This window comes from Colletotrichum fructicola (genome assembly GCF_000319635.2).
Source record: "Colletotrichum fructicola Nara gc5 chromosome Unknown KSG_Nara_v1_contig02, whole genome shotgun sequence".
NCBI lineage: Eukaryota > Fungi > Ascomycota > Sordariomycetes > Glomerellales > Glomerellaceae > Colletotrichum > Colletotrichum fructicola.
The window spans coordinates 2,186,471-2,208,355 of record NW_027094052.1 but is presented as its reverse complement, the minus strand read 5'-3'; the positions used below and the strand labels follow the sequence as shown (position 1 = coordinate 2,208,355).

The following is a 21,885-nucleotide window of genomic DNA, read 5'->3' as shown; positions in this document are numbered from 1 at the left end:
GAGCATCGCCGAGGTCTCGGCCCTGACCATGAGCTTTTTTTCGGTCTTGAAACGTTCCTTCGGCGACTGGCTACCTTTCTATTACAGTTTTGCTTCTCTTCATCATGCTTCCTCAAATCTCCGATGGGGTCCCATTCGCCCGTCTGTGCTCTCATACGTTATCTTTGCGGATCAGATCGTAGATCCACTGATAGGGAATCGGACGGTTGGGCGTTATCTCAAGCTATGACTGTCGCCGTCTCAAGCTCTACTTTGTTAGCCTCAAGAGCTAATTGACGAATTTGCGCTTCTAGCCCACTAGTCTAACCGGCCAACATGCCTTTTCCAGGCTGGCCTTTTTGGCCTGTACCCCGCCAATCGGCCGTTCCCTGCAGATGGTAAGACGAAGCGGAGGGAATGAGGGGTTCTGTTGCTCGTCCCTGTGCAACTCTATGGCGAGGTAATCCTCAGTAATCGAGAGGAAGCATCTTCAACCTATCGCAGCCCTCCTTCTCAACCGATGCTGGTTCATGCATGACATCAACGACGAGGGAGAACAAACCCTACGGTTTGTCCGTTTACCGCAGTAACCGACGCGCAAGTTCAACCCCTGTCCTGTTCAGATCAAGGCCACGAGACGCCGACGAGGGCGAGGACGACGTCGCCGCGCATGCAAGCTCAACCAACCCGAGACTTTACGGACATGCCGTTCGTCTCGGCACAGGCAGTCCGTCCCGATGACTACTCATGACAATGCATACACGGGACCCAGCTGTCCGGGCGCCGTCGGTATGGTTGCCGCCGTCGTGCAAATTTGCACCGCGCTTGTCGCGTGCCCATTTGCCGATCCAGGGTAAGACATCAAAGCCCAAGCGGAGCCATGACGGGAACCTTGCAGCCGATATGAAGAACGTACGCCAAGTCAGTGAAGATCAAGAGTTCCCCGCTCTTTATTTCTTGATACCGACGACAACCATATTTCGCGGGCTCAACCCATAATCGAATACCGTCTCAACCCAGGCGTCCCGGACAACGTCCGCGTGCTCCTTGAGGAACAACCAGCGGTCTGTGACAATGAGCGACTCGACCACGCACGCGCTGAATGCCATCAGACTCCACACCGCGGCGACCTCCTTCTTGCGGGAAAGGTATTCGTCCTCGTAGCGCTTGATCTCCTGGTCAGACATGTCGGACATCTTCTCCTTGATGATGGCGCTGTACTGCCCGTACTCCCGGTTTGTGGTGAGCTTGGTGACAGCCCCGCGGATGTAGTCGCCCAGCGAGCGATAGCAGGCCTTGCGCAGGGAGCCGATGATGACGGGGTTGGTGCTCATGTTGAAGGGCGTCTCAGGGGTCTCGTCCGAGTCGGCGTCCGGATCGCGGTGGTAGACTTTGGATATGACGCCCTTGTCGAGGAAGATCTTTTGGAGGATTGCGCGGAAGAGATGGCGGGTGAAGAAGTCGTCGCTCTCCTCTCGCGTCCAGTTCTGGGGTGCTTGGCACGCCATCATCCGCGCGGTGATGTTCATGCGGACCCCGCCGTCGTAGGTCGAGAGCTTCTCGCTCAAGGGGAAGCCTTCGGGGTCGAAGCGCGAGGATTCCCTGACGACGCGGCCGTTGAGGGCTTGCAGCGACGGGCGGGCGTAGGTGTACTTGAATGTCGGCGGGCCGAGTTTCTCTGTGAGGAGGTTGTAGCAGCAGCCGACGATGGCGACGGAGTGGATCGCCGGGTTCATGAGGAGCGAGCGGATGCCATAGTGCGAGAGGTTGCCGCACGAGTGGATCGAGACGGCCATCATCTTGAGCTCCTTGTCCTCCTCCTCCGGGAGGACCTCCTTCTCAATGCGCCCAATGACTTCCGTGAGGTCGCCGCTCTCCAATCTGCCGACCACGTACGACACCGAGCCCTTTCCGATGGCGCGGTTGTACTGCGGTTCGAGCTCCTTGATGGGCCTAAAGTCAAAGTCCTCAACCGCATCCGTAGACGGCTTCGTGATCTTCTTAACATTGTCGGTGCCGAACTTGTCGGCCTGCATCTGAGCCCAGAGCTTCTTGTTCCGCATGACGACTTCCTTGCCCGCCAGCCCGGACAACACGTCCAGCCCCTTTGCGCCGTCAATGTTGTGCTCGCGACCCTCCACGGCCACGACGTGCCTGTTGTAAGGGGGCAGGGCCAGGGTGCGGCCGAGGTAGTTCTGCCCGCTGCCAAAGTCGACAAAATGCGTCGTCTCCTTATCCCAGCGCTCCGCGATGGCGCCGGCGAGGGAGTCCACGTACCGCGCGAAGTGGGCGACCTCGTGCACCTTCTTGGGCTTCATGCCGACGGCGACGGAGCGGGACAGCTTCGGCGGCGGCTTCGTCTCGGACTGCGAGGGCTTGAACTCGCGCGCGAGGGAGAAGCGGCGGATGTCGCGGACGTAGGCGAGGAAGCTCTCCGGCGGGGGCGGGTCCATCGCGGGGAGGTTGTCCAGGTCGTCCCTCATGAGCAGGTCGAGCAGGCGCATGGTGTCGTAGGCGAGCAGGAAGGGCTGCCATTCCTGGGGTAGGACCTGGTGGAAGAGGCCCGGCGTGTTTGTGAAGAAGTCGAGGACGTGGACGCCGCCGCAGAGGATCTGGAAGAGGTCCGTCTCCGTGACGAACTTGAGGAGGGCAGAGACGTAGGCCTCTGGCGAGGGGAACTCATCTGAGCACGGGAGGGGCTTTTCTGGGATCATTTTTGGATGGCTGTGACTCCCTCGATGCCTTTCCTGAGTTGCGGTACTGTTGCGGCCTGTAGAATGTCTCGAAATATGAGACGCTGCCCAAGCGAGCGACCGAGTTGTGAGTGAGTGCGTGAAGTGAGTGACAGTGGGAATCCGTCTGGAAACACATCCCACTTACATAAAAAGAAAAGGGACCCCTCTATGGGGAAATTTTTCTCGGTGAAGGAGGGGTCACTTTGGTGGTTATTCTCGGTGAGACTGCTCCACATCTGAGCTTCTTCAGCCGAAGAATCCCCGGATGCAGCAGCTTGTCACTGCAGCGAAGTACCTCCAAGTACCCGACACCGAGTGGACACCTAAGGGGGGCCAGCCGGAAGCTTACTACCACCACCGTCCGCAGCAATCAGCAGCGCAAGACAGACGCGCAAACGTCATCCCAGCCGCGTTTACCTAAAAGGTAATTTGACTACAGATCACCCATAACGCATATTCGGCGCACACTACTATTCGGCCACCATCGATTGGGCACCCTAAATAGACGCAAATCTTGACCGGCGCATCGATTGTTCCAACTACAACTGCACCCGCAAACCAATGCGTCCACGGATGCGCCTTTCCACACCCTCGTCGCCAGGATGATGTCCTCCGCCAACGAGGAGGATCCCTTCCTCCAGGTCCAGCAGTATGCGCATCCCTCCCTTCCAGCTATCGAAACCAGTAAAGGAGATGGTCTCTAACTAACAATAAACTCGCAGAGATGTCCTCGCCCAGCTGGATTCCACCCGGCCCCTATTCACCTCCTACCTCCGCATCCGCTCCCTCTCCACGTCCCCGACGTCCCCCGAACTGGCCTCCGCCCGCTCCGACCTCGAATCCGCCCTCGAGTCACTCGCCGAAGACCTCGCCGACCTGGTCGAGTCCGTCAAGGCCGTAGAGTCGGACCCGGCCTCCTTCGGCCTCTCCGCCTCCGAGGTCACCCGCCGCAAGAGGCTGGTCCAGGAGGTCGGCGGCGAGGTGGAGGACATGCGCGACGAGCTGGCCAAGAAACTCGGCGACGCCGCCGCATCATCAGCCGCAAAGGGCAAGGGAGCCTCGTCGGACCTGCCGGACCCGAGCTCCTTCGCGATACCCGACGGCGACGGCGGCGACGGGTATGCCGAGTTCGAGCAGCAGCAGCAGCTCGAGATGATGCGCCAGCAGGACACGCACCTCGACGGCGTGTTCCAGACGGTGGGGAACCTGAGGCGGCAGGCCGACGACATGGGCCGCGAGCTCGAGGAGCAGCGCGAGATGCTCGAGGTCGTGGACAGCGTCGCGGACCGCGTCGGCGGCAGGTTGCAGACGGGCGTGCAGAAGCTGAACTACGTCATGCGCCGGAACGAGGATCGGTTGAGCAGCTGCTGCATTGCGGTGCTCATCTTCGTGCTCATTTTGCTGCTCGTTCTGTTACTGATACTATAGCGATCTCGAAATGATCGTTCATGAGGCTTGTGTGGAAATGTGTAGGAACGAAAAGGAGGGGGCAATCACCACATACATTTACAGGAAGGGCTAGGGAGTTTATACGGAGCGCTTGTCATTGTCTTTCTTTTTTGGTCTAATAGTGTCTACTGCTGGAGAGGTCCTCAATAAGGATAAAGTATATCGTTGCATCAAACGAACGATACGCCATACCAAACTGCTTGTCTCCTCGCACAAAGGCATTCTCGCTGTGCCAGCCCCTTGATGATGGATAAACGACTCGCCGTCGAGAGTCAACGCTTTGCCGTATTTTGACTGTATGAGTGTTTTGTCCAGAACGCCTAAATGTATATGTGCCCCTTTTCCTGGTATCAGAAACCGGCCATCCTTGAATTGGTTATGTATAAGATTATGTTTTCTGTTCCCCTTAGTCGTACTACGACAAGTCCAAGCCGGAATCTCTCCTCATGACGTCTGCGAGCACCTGCAGAGCCTGGGCTGCCGTGGCTCCAGCGGGAGCCTTTCCAGGAAACTCCACGAGCGCCAAGCGCAGGGCAGCGAGGGCGGCGTTTCCGTAGAAGTTGATAAACCGTTGCTGGTGGCCGTCGATCATGGACTTGAGCACGATGTACTGCGTGTTGGAGATGAGCTGCGGCGGTGAGTTGACTATCTGCGCCATGGCCTTCCAGTAGTTCGTCGGCGGGTACGGGTTTGTCTTGGACGCCTTGCTGAAGTCTCGCAGGGCAATAGCCGCGAAACCGGCGCCGAGACCCGTCATCCTGTCATTGTGCGCCTGCTCAGGAATCCAATTGCCGTCCTCTTTCTTCCAACCGATAGCCTGGCGGCCCGCTTGCGTCTTGTCGTTTCCCCTAGAACCGAACAAGACTGGGCAAGCCACACGGAACTTGGCGATCAGAATGTCAATCAGGGAGACGCCCCGCCAGTGGTAATCCTTGTTGGAGAAGATTTGAGCCGTGACGATACCGACTGGCTCGGCAGACTTGGTATTCGCGCCACCCTCGTTGGCGAACTGTCCCATAATTGCCTTTGAGAGGATGTTGAGAAGATAGATAAACAGCGCCGGGAGCTGTTCGCCATTGTGGACAGCTCCTTCGACAGGTTCTCGATTTCGTAGAACATACAGACTGACGTCTATCGGCGGCGACTGTACACTTGCGAGTGATTCACGCAGAGTGACGTTGATTGTGTTCATCTAAAATGATGTCAGTGTCTTGGCAGGGATAAAGGCAGCGGCATCCTTACAGGTACGGCGTTTGCTCCCTTACCAGCGGTCAATTGCCCAATGGATTTCCTGATTTGTCGGCGCATGTCGCCGAGCTTGCCTTTGAGCGGCGAGCCAGGCTGCTTCGATAGAGCCTCGACGTCCTTTCTCAGCTTCTTCAGAGCTTGGTGTATTTCGGCGTACCTATCGGCGTCTGCCGATTTCGCGGGTATCGCGGCAGCGGCGGGCTGCGCGGCGGGCTTTGGAGGCTCGACGGGCTTCGTCAGGAACCCATTGGCTTGGGCTGGCGCTGCGGCAGGTTCCTTCGCAAGTGTTGGTAAAGGAGCTGCCAGAGAAGTCTTTGCCGTCTGAAGAGCTGGCGCCGAAGCGTTTGCCACGGGTGTCGGCTGTAACCTTTGCGGTGCTGGAGCAGCAGTCTCGGCCTTGACTGCTTGGCTGGTGGTGCCATTGACCTGGGGCTCTTGCTTCTTCGGCAGTACGGCTTCAGGTTTGGGAGGTTCGGGTTCGGGCTCGGGAGGAAGCTGAGGTATCTGCTTTGCCTTGAGCTCTCTGAGCCTCTCCTGTTCGGCGCGGACAGCAGCCTCGGCCTTCAATCGCTCCTCCTCCTCCTTCTGAAGTTGTGCTATCCTGCGCTGCTCGGCCTCCAGCCGCTGCTTCTCCTCCTGCAATTGGTGGACCTCGTACACCCTGAGGGCAGCGAGGCGAACGCGCTCGTGTTCGAGCTGGGCTGCGGCGAGGGCATCGCGATGGCTCAGCTCTGAATTGCGGTTCTCCGACAGAAAGTCTGCGACAAACCCACGCTCAGGACTCTGCTTGACGTAGTCCTTGCTGTGGCTCCTCCGTGAAGGCGAGGAGTGCGCCATGGTTGGTTGCACGCGGGTGCCAGACGTTGCTGGATGTGGCCGGGCCTACGGCATCGGGCGGTGGGGTCGGAACGCGTGGGAACCACGATGACACCGGCGACGGGGAAACGAGTGAAAAAAATAAATAAACGATAAAAACCCCCAACAAATCGGTCCAAACGAGTGACGTCCGCCGTAGCCGTTCGGTCAAGGGAGACAAGGCTCTCGGGCGATCTTTGGGAGTCCAGACGAGGCTGTGCTCCTTTGCGGCCTCGGGGTCCTTTGGAAGGGGCTTGTCGGTTTGGGGTTGGCTACGTTCGGTGGTGGTGTGTCGTCAACTGGGCAAGGTCGAGACTGAGACCGTCGAGTTCAGGTTGGGTGCGCTGCGCGGGTGTGGAGCAGGGAAAAATAATACGATGTATCAGGCGCGCTTTGATGGTGTCCGCAGGTGGGAAGATGTTACCGTTCGCGGCGACTTGGGGCTCTTTCGGGGGGGCGCTGGAAGCGACGACCCCTGCTGCACTGCTACCCTGTACCCGCGATGCAGCGTTTCTGCTCGCAGCTGTTCCCGTGGGGAGGAAGGGGAAGGGGGGGACAGTAAAAAAAAAAAAAATAGAGAAAAAGAGCCGCTGGCAGTCTGGACACAGAGTCAAACAGAGGACCAGAAAACCAGAGACGTCGCCATGGTTGCAGTATTGGTGGGGCTATTGCGGCTTGTTGAGCCTATAGCGGCTCTAGGCTCGAGCAGTTTTCAGTATAGCGTCCCCGCTGGTTGGTCGGACCGCGTGTGGGTCTCTCCGTCCGCCCAAGGTGAGGTCGGGCACCTAAATAGTCCCGTCATGGTAGGTAGCTTTGAGTGCAGTGAAGACAGGTACATAGTTCACAAGGAAGGGCCTGAAGCTTGAAGCCTGAAGGTTTGGCTGCCAGACTCTCCTTGAGACCATGATGTGATGCAGTGTCTGAGGACTCAGGTTGACGGTATTGCCGGGCGGTGAAGGACTCGCGGGCCGTTCCAAGTTTCCCAGTCTGGTGCGGACTGAAGTTTGATTGTGGCCTGTCTCGCTTTGGCTTGCCCTGCTTATGGCCCTGGCAATGACAGAATAGTCCAGCGCCCAAGCAGACTGAGACTGGACAGATCGTCTGAGAGAGAGACGGGAGGATCTCCAACTCTGGGTTGGGGTGATGCCATTGAGGAGCGATGCTGTCCGGGAGGTACGTAGGTGGACTCCACAACGGTGCTGGGGAACTCGGGGGACTCAATCGTTCTTGTATCGTATTTCTGTCCAGCGGCCTGTCCAAGAGTCACGCGGTGTTCCGAGTCTTGAGTCCTGACGGAGCTCCTTGGCACCCCAGACTGGCTTTGCCAGGCTTGCCTGGTCTACCGATTCTCTCTGCCAGTTCCATGCTTTTGATATCCACGGGAACGAACAACAAAAGGAGAGCAGCCATTTCGTCGCAGCGGACTGCGACCGGCCTGTCATGTCGCTGCGCAAGTATCCATCTCTCAGAAACACGCTACATGTCTCTGTGGTCGACTCGTCTCCCCGTCTTCGTCGTGTGCCCTGCATCTGATTCTGGACCCAGAGATGGCCCCCCGTATCTGTCTGCAGCAGGTGTCCAAAGAAGACGGGACGCCAAGATACGTAGCAGGTCGCAGCCGGCGGCGGCGCTGACTGTTTCAATACCCTTAGCTGCGGTACATGATGGGACTTGGGGAAGCGTGCCGCTAGGCCCTCGGCTTCTGCCTTAGGAGGTGCTCTTGGTGCTGTAGCAAGACGTTAGGGCGACACGCTACGGCAAGGGACTGATCAGCAAAGTACCCAAAGTACCTCCCTCGAACCCGGGAGCCCTGACCTGGTCTTTCTTGCTCTGGCGTGCGGCGCGCGGCGTGGACTCTCCCCACTTCCGTCGAACTTGACTGGAGACCTGGAGACCTGACTTGAGTCCTGAACTCAACCCCAAGTCAGGCAAGGTACATGTGTTGTTGGTAGCGCAGGAGGTAGCTTGGGGTTGGTTGTATTCGTTGTGACGGCTGCTGACTGCACTTCTCTCCCCGTCGTTGTACGTAGGTGGTCGTGTCGGCATGCGGCAACTTCACGGCTGCCAGAACCAGCGCTGTGGCTCCGGGCTACGTTAGACGCAAATGCACAACAAGGTGCCACTGTGGACAGAAAGAAGGTACATACCTGACAGAGGAGTAAGGTACCGAACGCTTCAAACCATCCCATGCCTCGTTGCATACGTAGGTCCCTAAGGTACCTGATTGAGGTGCTGAGGTATGCACCGCACTCTGTAGGGCCGCTTGCTTCATGACAGATGGACGGAGAACGGAGAATACCTTGTGTCCCTAGGTAACCTAGGCAAAGGCAGACAGATAGACAGACAATTCAATGCCAGAGAGCTTACCTCACCACTTTCTTTAGCTTGTGCTGTGCCCCTCTCTCTGACTTCAACACTTGTAGCTGAGGTACCTACCTACCTAGGTAAGATGCCTGCCAGAAGGTGAGGAGGTACCTGACGCAAGACTGCCTGCACTGCACAACTGCAGCTCTCTGGAGCAGGAGTTAAGGTACCTTTCCATCACCTTACCTCACCTCGCCTGCCCGCCGCCCACTCGCCTGGGGTCGCTGCTACTGCTGCTGCTCCTGCTCCTGCTTGTCCCCCTCCACCGTCGCCGTACCTAGTGTCCCTGCTCCTCCTCCTCTCTACTCCACACCCCCGACCCGACTCGCCTTTCGCAACAAACCCCCCGTCAGTCTCGCTCGCCCAGAGAGGACATTCCCATCCTGCCTCGTCTTCTCTTCACGTCCGTCTGCCTCACCCGTTTTTCCCACCTCAACCATCACATCGCACACTCCTTGCGAGCTCCTTTCCCTTTCAACCTCGATCGTCGAGCCGACAATCGTCTCCCTCCTCTCCCAATCCATCCCATCACAATCCAATCCAATCTCTCTCTGATCATCAGACAAACAACCTACCCTCATTGAATCGCTACGCAACGCCACACTACGCAACGCAACGCATTACGGATACCGTCCACCGCAGGACACTCCAAGACCAAAAAACCAAAACCACATCCATCCCAGTTCCCCACTGTCTTTAGTCCGCAAATACATACGTCAATACGTGCCACATCATCCCACACAGCTCTCCGAGCATCGACGCCAACGACCAAACGACCTTTATCCCACCCATCCGGCCTTCCTGCCCGTCGCTCCGTCCATACCTATCCGACGCACTCGACGTGCAATACAATACCATCATCAATCCTTCATCTGCCTGACTGCTCACCATGGAGCAGCAGCAGCAACAACAGCCCCAGCAGCAGCCGCCTGCGGGCGGCGTCCCAGGCCCTACCGGCCGCCGGCTTCACATTGCGCACAGGAGAAGCCCCTCCGAGCTGACTCCGTTGATGAGCATGTTTGCCAACCCGGGCAGTAAGTTCAATCCTGAATCATCTCCCAGCCTTCAATTCCACCTCTCGTCGAGCTTCTCGCTACCCCACCTTGCTCCTTGTCACCCTGTCGTCATCGTCATCATCATCATCATCATCATCATCACCGTGCTGACAATGTGTCTTCTCCGCAGTGGAACAGCTAGCTATCCAGCAGCAGATTGAGCTGTTGCAGCAACAGCAGCAACAGATCCAAGCTACTCAGCAATACATGAACATGGGAATGATGCCCCCCGCGCAGCAGCTCGGCCCAGGTGGTGCTTTCAACCTGCAGCCGGGGATGGCGCCGCAGGGCGGCTTCCAGTTCCCTCAACAGCTCCCACAGCAGAATGTATCTATGGGCGGTCCTCCCACGCAGCCCATGTCACATCGCCGTAATCAGTCGGCACTTCCCAACATGGGAATGGGTCCCCCTCCCGCCCCCTCCTCAGGTGCTTCCGGCTCGGCCTTTAACAACGATGCCGCCGCCGGTGCTCCCAGCGGCAGAGAAAACGCCGGTGGTCGCGGAGGCCGAGGTGGCGGCGCCGGAGGTGGCCATCAAAGACGTCACTCTCTTGCGCTCGCCGATGCGAAGAAGGCGGCTGAAATTGCCCAGCAGAAGCGCACAACGTCGGGTTTCCAATTCCCCGGCCCCGGCGCCTCTGGCGACGCTGCCGAGGGTGGCGCCCCCGCCCCCGCTCCGACCCAGCCCGAAGCCCCGATTGCTCAGGGCACCAGTGCCGGTCGTGGACGCGGAGGACATGGCCGCAGCCAGAGCATGGCTGTCAACGGCCGTGGAGGCGGCGCTTCTGGTGGTCGTGGCGGCTTCTCTGGTGATAACCAAAACGACTTCGGACGCCGCGGCAGCTCCGGTCACGCCAGAACCGGCTCTCGCAACTTTGACGGCAACTGGCGCAACCAGGGCGGAAACCAAGGCCAGGAGCAGGGTGGCTTCCAGCCCGGACACCGCTCTCGCGGTTCCATTAACCAGTCCATCTCTAGCATCGGCGCGTTCCAGTACCCCGGTCAGCCTCAGCTTATGCAGATGCCCGGCCAGATGCTTCCCATGCAGATGTACCCCGGTCAGCAGCTGAACCCCATGCAGATCCAGCAGCTCCAAGCTCTGCAGGCCCAGATGAACGGCCAGCAATTCGTCGGTCTTCAGGGTGGCCAGCACGGCGGTCAGCTCGGCGGCAACCAGCAGCAACAGCAGCAGAGAAAGACCCTCTTCACTCCTTACCTCCCCCAAGCCACTCTCCCGGCTCTTCTCGGCGATGGCCAGCTTGTGTCTGGTATCCTCCGCGTGAACAAGAAGAACCGCAGTGACGCCTATGTCTCCACCCAGGACGGTTTGCTCGATGCCGATATCTTTATTTGCGGTAGCAAGGATCGCAACCGTGCTCTTGAGGGTGACCTGGTCGCCGTCGAGCTGCTCGACGTTGACGAAGTATGGTCTCAGAAGCGCGAGAAGGAAGAGAAGAAGAAGCGCAAGGACATCACTGATACCCGGTCTGGATCGACCAATGGACAGAACCAGTCGTCCAACAACAATGACGACAACACCCAGCAGGAGGGCGGCATTCGCCGTCGCGGCAGTCTGCGCCAGCGCCCCACCCAGAAGAAGAACGACGATGTCGAGGTCGAAGGCCAGAGCCTGCTTCTCGTCGAGGAGGAGGAAATCAACGATGAGGCGAAGCCCCTGTATGCTGGACACATCGTCGCTGTTATTGAGCGTGTTGCTGGCCAGATGTTCTCGGGTACGCTTGGTCTGCTCCGTCCCAGCAGCCAGGCTACCAAGGAGAAGCAGGAGGCCGAGAGAGCCGCCAGAGATGGTGGCAACAACCGTCATCAAGACAATCGCTCCCAGGAGAAGCCCAAGATTGTTTGGTTCAAGCCTACCGACAAGCGCGTGCCGCTCATTGCCATTCCCACCGAGCAGGCCCCTCGCGACTTCGTAGAGAAGCACCAGGATTACGCGGATCGAATCTTTGTGGCTTGCATAAAGCGCTGGCCGATTACTTCTCTGCATCCTTTCGGTACCCTCGTCGAGCAGCTTGGCCGCATGGGCGACCTTAAGGTGGAGACCGACGCCCTGCTGCGCGATAACAACTTCTCCTCTGATGAGTTCTCTGAGGCGGTTCTGCGTAGCGTTGGCTTGCAAGATTGGTCTCTCGCCAAGGAGGATGAGACAGCCCTGGCAACTCGCCGTGACTTCCGTGATGAGAAGGCCGTTACTCTCGACCTCGACGGATCTCCTGAGCTTGCCAACGCCATCCACATCAAGACCCAGCCTGACGGCAAGATCGACATTGGCATTCACATTCCTGATGTCACTCACTTTGTCAAGCCCAACTCCCTGGTCGATCGCGAGGCCAAGAAGCGTGGCACGGCTGTTCACCTCGTGAACCGCACCTGCGCTCTCCTGCCCCCTAAGATCTTTGGTGAGGTTTGCTCATTGACCCCCGGTGAGGAGCGCCTCGCTGTCAGTGTGCTCTTCCGTGTCAACCCCCACACCGGCGCCGTTGCCGAGGGTGACGCCTGGGTTGGCAAGAGTATCATCAAGAGCACCGCCAAGATTACTGTAGACGAGATCGATGCTGCCTTAAACGGCCAGGCCGACTGGAAGCATGAGTCTATTCAGCTTAAGGATATTCAGATTCTCAACGTAAGTACACTTGAATCTCATGTACTGGCCTAGATGCTAATATTTCATAGGCTGTTGCTCAAAAGTTCACTGAGGCCCGTCTTGGTGCGGGTGGCGAGCCTATTGCCCCTCTCCGCCTCATGCAACAGCTTGACGATGAGAACATCCCCATCAAGCACAACATCTTTGACTCGACCCCTGGCACCGAGCTTGTTGAGGAGCTTATGCACAAGGCCAACACCTTCGTTGCTCAGCGCTTGGCTGAGGCTCTTCCGGAGAAGGCATTGCTCCGCCGTCAAGGCCCGCCGAATGCCCGTCGTCTGCAGACCTTTGCTGATCGCATGAACGCGATCGGCTATGAGGTTGAGACTTCCGGCAGCGGCAGCCTGCACAACAGCCTCTTCAAGGTTGACGACGCCGATGTCCGCAAGGGAATGGAGACTCTTGTCCTCAAGTCGATGCAGCGCGCCAAGTACTTCATCGCTGGCAAGACGGCCAAGCAGCTGTGGCCTCACTTCGCTCTCAACTTGCCGCTCTACACTCACTTCACAAGCCCCACTCGGCGCTACGCCGATATCATCGTTCACCGACAGCTCGAGGCTGCTCTTTCCGAGGGCAAGATTGAGTACACTGAGGATCTCGAGGCCCTTGTCAAGACCATTGAATCCTGTAACACCAAGAAGGATTCTGCCCAAAACGCTCAGGAACAGAGCATTCACATTGAGTCCTGCCGCAAGATGGACAAGAAGAGACAGGAGGTCAACGGCGATCTCATCACGGAAGGTATCGTTATCTGCGTGTACGAGTCTGCATTTGATGTTCTCATTCCCGAATGGGGCTTTGAGAAGCGTGTTCACTGCGACCAGTTGCCGCTTAAGAAGGCCGAGTTCAGGAAGGAGAAGAGAGTGCTCGAGCTCTACTGGGAGAAGGGTGTGCCGAGCTCTGCATACGTACCTGAGGATGAGCGCCCCAAGGCTGCCGCGTCTGTTAGGAACGCGAATGCCATGGCTGCTGCCCGTCAAGCGCAGGAGGCTGAGCGTGTCAAGAAGGAGAGGGAAGAGGCTGCTCGCAAGCAGACTGAGACCGGCACCATTTCCACCGACGATGTCGACGCCCTCTTCGATGATGACGATGACAATGCCTCGGATGTCACCGAGGCGATGGCCGGTGCTTCGTTGGCCGAGAGGCCGACGCAGAGCGTCCCCGGCTCCCCGACCCGATCGGACGCTAAGCCTCTGCAGCGCACTAGGTCCGACTCCAAGGTCCCCGCACCGGAGGCTCCCGAGACCCGCTTGTCCAACAAGGAGAAGTACCTCAAGCTTTACAAGCTGCGCGAAGAGGGTGGCGAGTACATCCAGGATGTTACGGAGATGACCAGAGTTCCGGTCATTCTCAAGACTGATCTCTCCAAGAGCCCACCGTAAGTTGACTATTACGTTCTTGAAAATGGAATTTGTGCTAACACGTTGCAGTTGCTTGACTATCCGGTCCCTGAACCCCTATGCTCTGTAGAATGGCGTTTCGAGGTACGGTGTTCATGACATGACACCCAAAACTGGTCATGGCCCAGAGGGCAAAGAGGCGTTCGTGCACCCTGTGAGGCGAAAGGCATGCCGAAGGCATTGCGAAGGGAGTAGAAAAGTTTGGGTGAGAGATGGGACGATACACTAAGGACTGGAGTAATTGAAGTATATCTTCGTCCCTGGATGAGTCATTTAGCACAACAGCAGAAATCGAGAGGGAGAAAGGCGGTGGATGAAATAGTAGAGATTAGCGCTCATCAGTTAGCAAAATGGAACATCCAATTACACGTACACGACGCGCAGCATGATGTGCCTAGCGGGAAGAGACCGCCTAGACAACTCAGGCACGCAGTGATAGATGACGATGGAGCGGTTCACGGCAAGCGGGAGAGCCACACGCTGGATTTTACATATTTTGGATGATTACAAGGCATCCCTTGCAGAGGGTCGCAGAGGCCTCGGGTTGGACTGTTGCTCGTGGGCCAAGGGGGGGTCGGCAGAGTTTCAGTTGTGATGGTTGACAAGAAAGCCGGTTTAGAAATTTGACGTGATGGATAATGCCGGAAGACGGACTGGGGGACGAGGTTCGGTCTGAAGGGGATGGAGGAGGGAGGACCAGGGAGGGGGGGTTTTGGATCGGAGAGACGGGGGGCCGGGGGGGCAGGCAAGGGCAGGTCCAATTCAACACAGAACAAGCTCCGGGCTGCGGAGCAAGCAAGATTGTGGAGATGGAGGAAAAGGAAACTAGGGGAGGCCTTTCCTATGAAGGGGGAACTTCCGTCTATCTATCGGTATTGAAGGGGAAATCTCCGTCTAACAGGCCGATGACGATGGCCACTTGAACTTCCCGACAGGCCTGGGATCTAAGATACCAGGACGCGCATGTGGACTACGAATACTAGACGAGACTGATAACCCTTCACCCTGGGGCTCCGTGTGTTGTGTCTCTCCCTAATCGCAGTGAAGGGTAAGGTAGCAACGGCGAGGGGGATCTGCAACAAGTCCAAAGTTCAGATTACCTGATGTTCTGTGAGATCTGCGCGGCGATCACCAGGTACGTGGGTGGTAGCGTATTAGACTTATTCTCTGCATGCACTGTCTTCTTTTTACGAGTTCTTGTCGTCCCTTGAAGAGAAGCGTGCCAAGTAAGCTCCGGTGTGATCGTCGTCTCTTTTTCGCTCTTGCACCGTTGCGTGTAAATTGGCTGCGCGGGAGATCGCACACCTTGCCCTTACACCATTAAAAGGGAAAGTGTATCTTACGTGGGTTTGGAGCACGTCACCCTCACATTCTGCGCTCTTTCTACGGTGCTTCTTTCTTTCTTGATGGCTTTCCCTGGCAGAATCTTATCCTGGCACAGTTCAAACGAAATGTGCTCACCCTCTTTTTTCTAGCCCATTTATCCGGGCGAGGAACGGCATGAAGATGACCACGCGGTTGCGATACCTGGGGCGTCGGAAAACAATGAGGCTCATCGTTTCTTTCCGAACCGGTCGGGAGGGCCTTGTTTGAGTTGTCTTGCGGGGGCACTTGTTTCCAGTGGCCCGAACGGGACGGTTGAAGTGCCCGAAGACATAGCCCAAGCTAGTGGAAGCTGCCGTCGGCCGCAGGCCGCAGACAGCGACAGCCGTTGAGTAGACAGGCAGGTTGAGAAGAAAAGAGAGAAAAAAGGAATGCCCGTTGCGTTTGTGTCAGGCGCGCGCATAGAGTGTGGAACTAGTGTGAAGGAAAGACTCCGGAGTCATGATGTCGTCCATCGCAGCTGGGGTGACGAGACTGAAAGAAGCGGGGGTCATCCCTTGTGAGACACGGGACACGTTCGAGAAGCAGGGGTTGGCATGCGAGGAGAGGAGGCTTTCGGAAGTTTTTTGTTTGGCGGGCCTGCGGGATGGGTATGGGGCAGGCGGTTTGACGGGCGTGGCAAGCGTGGCACCTTTCCAACACGACTCGGGTCACGGGTAGACGGAATGGAGGCGTGCTTTAAGTTGATCAAGGCCACTGTTCCATTCCAAGAGTCAGCCGGATCGCTCGCTTTGTGTGTGTGTGGCTTGCAGTGGGCGATGGGATGGTTTAAAGCCTCGATGGTGGGTTTGAAACGGTGGTGCAAGCCCTGTGAGGCCTTGAGTTGCCGAAATGGGAGAGAGTGTTTGAATGGTTTGGACTGGTCTAGTGTGTCCATCCGGTGTCATTGGAAATGGGCCGAAGGTGGAGGGGGGAAGCAGGCAAGCCTTTTGCGTTCGTTCCCGTGATTTAGTGTGTTTGTTGACGAGATGAGAGGAGAACGGCAAGTTTTGGCCAAGCTATTGGATGCTTGGTGATCACCCACAGCGACGATAACTTGCAGCCTGATGTCGCACACACATGCGAGGGACAATGAGCCTTGTCTTGGTGTGACCGCCGAGGCCTGCCCTCGTGGGCGGCTGGACGTGTTCCATGGCTTGGATAAGCTTAAGTGGCTAGTGTATTAGCAGGCCGTCGTTTTGGTGGTAAAATGAGCAGGAAGTTGAGGGGCCGCCTCTTAGGAAGCCTGGGAAGGGGCAGGGGAAGTGTGGCGACGGGGTCAGTGCTTTTGGTTCTTGGTTGCAGAAGCGTTCCCTTCGTGTTGCGGGCCTTGGGATTGGGACGGCGAAACCAAGGGAAACGCGCGAGGAGTTTTCGATGTTGGCATTGGGCGTTGGCGCCTGCATATAGCCAATTCCGGGGTCTTGTTGCGCGAGGGTTGGAATCGTGACACTTTTTGAATGAAAGAGCAGATTGTTTCCTGCTCATCTCGTTGAGTCAGACATCGTCTTTGACAAGATTCGACCCTTCGAGTCAGGCTGGATTGTTTCCTGCGTCTCCCACCCATGGCATGCTTTGGAAGGCCATGCGGTCGTGGGCCAGTGCATCGCATCTTCTGTCAAGATCGCGAGGCGTCGATTAGGTCGATTAGCATGTTCAAGATGGCTGCCTCACCACGGCCGGCTCTGCAGATCATGGGCCCTAGACAGGCGGAACGTGACACCCTGGGCGGCGGTTGAAGGGCACGATGCGTTGCTCTCAACCGGAATTTGCAGCTGGTGCATTCGGCAACGTCAGAAGATAGTCGACGCCAGTGGAAATGAGATCTGCTCTTCCGTGTCGCAGACAGCCAGGTAGGAGGCACTTTGGCGTCGCCCTGCGCCGGGGGTTTGGTTGGACGCCAGCGCTAAGCCCATCAACGGCAGCCGGAGGCCGTGAGTACATGCATGTTGTGTGAGTGATTGTCTGGTCTAGGTGGCCTGGGATGGACGGGAACAAGAGGCCGGTAGAGGACGCGGTGGAGGAAAGGTTGCCCATGAAGCGCGGTTGAGGACTGGAAAGAGACGTTACCGAGAGAACGTTCCTGCAGATGAGATGCGTGAGGAGACGTACCTTTGCGGGTCTCAGAAAGAACGGGGCATATCCACCTAAGCAGGGGTTCTAATGCAGCATCGGCCAATCAGACGGCTCGAGAGATGCCAATGACAGGAGGGGCCTGGGCGAGGGCGGACCGGGGTTTCTGACGTGGGAGACGTATCACAATGGTTTCGGTCAACGGCCCGTTCGTGACCCGGGTTGGTCTCTTGCTCTTGGCTGGGGGTCACGATGCAACAAAGTTGGTTCGGCTACATTGCCAAACAGTGGCGAGCACTCCCCCAAGGCCTCTCCAGGTGTCCTTCCTGCAAGTCCCCCCCGCCTGGTCCCTCCTGGACACTTCTGGGGCATGCAAGCCTGCAGGCGACGATGGACCCTTGCCTGCGAAATAAAGGTAGTCGGGAAAAAAGAAGCGCAAAAACAAGCTCGGCAGGGGTCGTATCTGCGAGTAGAAACGGGCTTCATCCCAATAGAGGCCTCTCATCTTCTCACACAACAACGTCCTCAGCGACCGCCCTCCCCTGTCGCTATCCCATCTTTTTCCACCCCTGATTCCATCTTGTTCGCTTTGCCCCTCTCTTTTCCACCTATTCCGTGCTTCTGATTGGTGCCTTGTCCGAGCGACCTTCTGCCGATTCGTCGAGCTTGTTTGAACCGCAGCGGAAACGAAACAGGCACACACAGCCAAAAGGCCTGCTTACTTACTCCATCGCACCTACGACCCTCCCCTCCTGCCTCCCACTGTCCGGATTCACTGCGAATTCCGTGCTTGGCGTCGCCCGCCTGGCTCTCGGAAGAAGGAAGGGAAGGAGGAGGAGGCAGTAAGAGGCTTGCTGCCATCTGAACTTTCAACCTTGAATCTCTCACCATGCACCCCCCTTGACGACATTGGCCAGGGGCCCCGTCTGCCTCCCACTTCCACTCTCACTCCCACTCCCACTCCCACGCCTCTCCTCTCAGTGCTTCACTGTCTCGTCCGCTAGATCCCCCCTTCCCCTACACGCGCACATACTCCCATACCCCAGGCAAACACTACACTACACGCTTGCCCAGTACGGATACCAAGACCAAAGCCCGCCTCAGTTGCCCAGCGGCAACTCATCACCACCCAGGAGCAGCCTCCTGCTTCCTGCAAGGTACCATGTACCCCGTCAACCGTACCCCTGTCCAGTCCCACGTCTGAAGCTTCGCGGTCGAGCGTATCTTGCTACCCGCATAGTGGGCTCCCGTGTGAACCGACGACGGAAAGAAAGCTAGCCGCAGACAGTCCCCAGCAAGGACCCAAGTCGATCCGACCCCCTCCCGAGTGCCTGATGGCGAGAATGGGCCATGCGCCGTCTGCGAGATACGCCATGGGTGATGGGGGTGGCCATCCATCGATGAGCTCGTGAACTTTCTTTAACTACTTTGTTTCCCTCGTTTGCTTCTCCTACCCCTATCTTCTTTTTCTTCTCATCCCGTTCACTGTGTGTCTTCTTCCAATCTCCAAAAGCGCTGGTCTGCTTTCCTGGGTCCACCGGTTTTGCTTACACCCTCCTTTCCCTTCGAGACCTCTTACTACGAACTGTCACTCCCTCGGACGACATTTAATTATTCTTGTAATCTTTCTCTTCTCTGACATCAACAACAATCGACCGTCCCAGGTGGCACCGATCGACATACTTTTACTACCGCTCGATATCACTGTCCCCGGAGAACAGGCCGACCGAAAGGAAATTTAGGAAGGAAAAGTAAAGCTGCAAGAACCACACCACACATAATCAACATGCCTTCAATGAAGACCGCCCTCGTCGCCGCCCTGGCCGCCGTGGCCACCGCCGTGCCCCTCGGCCCCAAGTTGAACAAGGACCAGATGAAGATCTACAACTTGGCCAAGAGACAACAGGCCGGTGCCGGCGCTGCTGGACTGACGGATATCGACATTCTGCAATTGTGAGTAGGGGTTCGGTGGATGATGCGATATGCAAGCGCAGGACTTTGGGACACGACAACTAACACTGGTTTCACAGCGCTCTTACCTTGGAATGGCTCGAGGGTACTTTCTACCAGCAAGGCTTCCAGAAGTTCCCCGCACAGGACTTCATGGCTCTGGGTCTCTCGATGGAGCAGGTTAACGACCTTCAACAAGTCGGCGCTACCGAACTGTCGCACGTCTCTCTCCTGCAGTCTGCGATTGCCCAGGCCGGCACTCAGCCCGTCCAGCCCTGCCAGTACAACTTCGGCTTCACCGATGCCGCCGGCATGGTCAAGACCGCCGCCGTCCTCGAGAACGTCGGTGTCTCTGCCTACCTGGGAGCCGCTCCCCTCGTCAAGGACAAGGCTATCCTCGGTACCGCCGGCTCTATCCTCACCATCGAGGCTCGCCACCAGACCTTCATCCGCGCCGCCTCCAAGCAGATCGCCATCCCCCAGGCCTTCGATGCTCCCCTCGGCGTTCGTGCTGTCTTCTCCCTGGCCGCGCCCTTCATCACCTCCTGCCCTCAGGGTTCCAACTTGGCTCTCCAGCCCTTCCCCAAGTTGACGATGACCGCCCCTGCTCAGCCCAGCGCGGTTGCCATCGGCGCCCCCATCATGCTCCAGGCCGACAGCGCCACCCAGGCCAAGGCTTGCGCCTTCACCACTGGTGGCCTTCAGCCCGGTGGCACCACCTTCAGCCCCTTCACTCCTCAGCAAGGTTGCGTCGTTCCTCAGGGTCTCAGCGGCATCACCTACGTCTCCCTCACGAACCAGTCCCCGATGAGCGGCGTGCTCAGCGATGACATCACCGTGGCTGGTCCTATGGTGCTTACCATCTCGTAAGCGCGTTCCGTAAGTTGGGGTCTGGTCTTGTGGCCCAGTAGGTGGGCTCGAAAAGGACGTGACGGGTGCGTGTTGATTAATCCCGAAGGTCACGAAAAAAAAGCAAAGAAAGGGGAGGAAAGAGCGCATGATACCTTCGCTTTACGACACGAAATTTGGGGTTAGTCAAGCAGAAGCAGCCAGTTTTCGATCAATGTCGACCTCCATTTCTTTTTCTTTCTGACTCTTCACTCTCTCAAACTCCTCCCCTATCCGACCGACAAAACCTTTTTTTTCACTTCTCTGGCTAGATAGATAGCCTGTATATATGATGTCATATTATATATATTCCCGACGGGGTTCAGGAGTCGAGTTGAAGACTTTTTTATGTATTGTTTAACTGGTAACCCATTTTCTTACTTCTCTTCTCTCATCAAACGTTTCTTGTCACCTTTTCTTTGTCTGCATCATGCCTGAGAGCATGCGAATCGATGGGGAGGAAATGAGTGGGTTGGGGCCTGAAAAATCGTGCTGGAAAGCGAGGAGTATGATACCACCAAAGACAGAGAAACACAACCATTTCTTCTTGCTTCTCTTGACCCGCTGAAATAAAGCACGATTTGAAAAGTCACCATGTTCATCACATATAGCTACTACCCTCACCCTGACAAGCAATCGAGAGACGGGAGGAAGAGTTTGAGTGCCGGTGGAGCAAAACACGACTTGAGAAGCCTGCTCAAATTGAAAAAAAAAAAACTATCTTTACTTTTGCACACGAAAATCTTCTTTTAGCGAGCTGGTGCGATGTTATTTTGGTGCGGTGAGATTGTAAGTTCCTTGACAGCTGTGACGACTTGGCGTCCATGGCGATCAGACACGACGTAAAGATAGAGTCGAGAAGTAAAGATAGAGAACGTGGGGGTTCTGGGTCTGGGGTGAGAGGAATGGGAGGGTAGCAGCAGCGCGGCTCTCCGAGTTCTGAGCTCGGTGCAAGTTCGGTGGTCGAGCAGGTCGGAGGGGGCCTTTGCTGGGTCCCTGCTTCTGGGGCGTTGTGGTTTCGGGAGGCTCTTTGGCCGGGTGATTAATGCTGACTTGGCGTGCCCGAGGTCTTTTGTCAGAACGTGTCCCGTCATATGTCGTGGGGCTCGGGTCGGCTGGGTAGTGAATGTCCCGGGCCAGGGGATATGGGCGGGTTTGAAGGAGGAATTGGAGGACGCGGCCGACGCCCCAATCCATGGTTCGTTATTCTTTGACGGCCGGCTTTATTCTGGTCCCGGAGATGCTGGTGGTTAGGGGCGGCATGTAAGCGACGGCTTGGTGTGCGATGCCTCGGAGACGTCTGTCGGGACAAGACGCCGATAGATCGATCAGTTTGAGGCTTGACGCCTTGGCATGAAGCCGGATGTAGAGAGGTCATCGTTCCGAGATACGGATACGCTGGCACGCATGGCAGTCGAAGGCTTGGTAAATTCAACGTTAGAGATCAAAAGTCCGGTCTAAGCTGATCGCATTGCATCCCTTCGCGGTCGTTTCCGCAGATTCAATGGCACGATAAATTGCATCTCCCTCCGTACGACACGAGCCATGATCATTCAAGAGTTTGCGAAGCGTTCCGGCTTTTCTTTAGAATATATTCCAGTGCCACTCATCCCTCAACACCCAGGCGCTCACGTAATATTACGCTGAGCGTGGACTATGGACGCCAGTGCCATCCACAGGGTGGCGATTTAATCACTTCCTTCTGCCGTTTGAACGTTTAGCCATTCGTGGTATAATCTGTGATCTGCAGCGATCAACTATGAATATTCACTGTCAATACAATCAGTCAGTCGTCCGCGGCTCTAGGCCGCTACAGGTCTCAAGGCGCTGGCACTATATCATATCACTGTCTCGTTATCCTATGTG

General features: G+C 56.9%; 5 protein-coding genes across 5 annotated transcripts; 3 read left to right on the top strand and 2 right to left on the bottom strand.

Moving 5' to 3' along the window:
- Window positions 1–929: 929 nt before the first annotated feature.
- On the bottom strand, window positions 930–2,693 carry METTL25 (Methyltransferase-like protein 25; the record flags this gene model as incomplete). Its single annotated transcript, XM_032028801.1, has 1 exon — window positions 930–2,693. One exon carries the CDS (start codon window positions 2,691–2,693, stop codon window positions 930–932), a length of 1,764 nt encoding a protein of 587 aa, XP_031891531.1.
- Window positions 2,694–3,316: 623 nt separating this feature from the next.
- Window positions 3,317–4,142, top strand: Stx6 (Syntaxin-6; the record flags this gene model as incomplete). Its single annotated transcript, XM_032028802.1, has 2 exons — window positions 3,317–3,363; window positions 3,437–4,142. 2 exons carry the CDS (start codon window positions 3,317–3,319, stop codon window positions 4,140–4,142), a joined length of 753 nt encoding a protein of 250 aa, XP_031891526.1.
- Window positions 4,143–4,578: 436 nt separating this feature from the next.
- Window positions 4,579–6,248, bottom strand: GLE1 (Nucleoporin GLE1; the record flags this gene model as incomplete). Its single annotated transcript, XM_032028803.1, has 2 exons — window positions 4,579–5,355; window positions 5,406–6,248. 2 exons carry the CDS (start codon window positions 6,246–6,248, stop codon window positions 4,579–4,581), a joined length of 1,620 nt encoding a protein of 539 aa, XP_031891525.1.
- Window positions 6,249–9,519: 3,271 nt separating this feature from the next.
- SSD1 (Virulence protein SSD1) lies at window positions 9,520–13,816 on the top strand (the record flags this gene model as incomplete). The annotated part of the gene is made up of 4 exons (XM_032028804.1): window positions 9,520–9,664; window positions 9,816–12,325; window positions 12,376–13,724; window positions 13,777–13,816. The coding sequence occupies 4 exons, from the start codon at window positions 9,520–9,522 to the stop codon at window positions 13,814–13,816; spliced, it is 4,044 nt and encodes a 1,347-aa protein (XP_031891528.1).
- A 5,151-nt stretch (window positions 13,817–18,967) lies between these two features.
- Window positions 18,968–20,001, top strand: rds1-2 (Protein rds1; the record flags this gene model as incomplete). The annotated part of the gene is made up of 2 exons (XM_032028806.1): window positions 18,968–19,134; window positions 19,212–20,001. 2 exons carry the CDS (start codon window positions 18,968–18,970, stop codon window positions 19,999–20,001), a joined length of 957 nt encoding a protein of 318 aa, XP_031891524.1.
- Window positions 20,002–21,885: the final 1,884 nt, after the last annotated feature.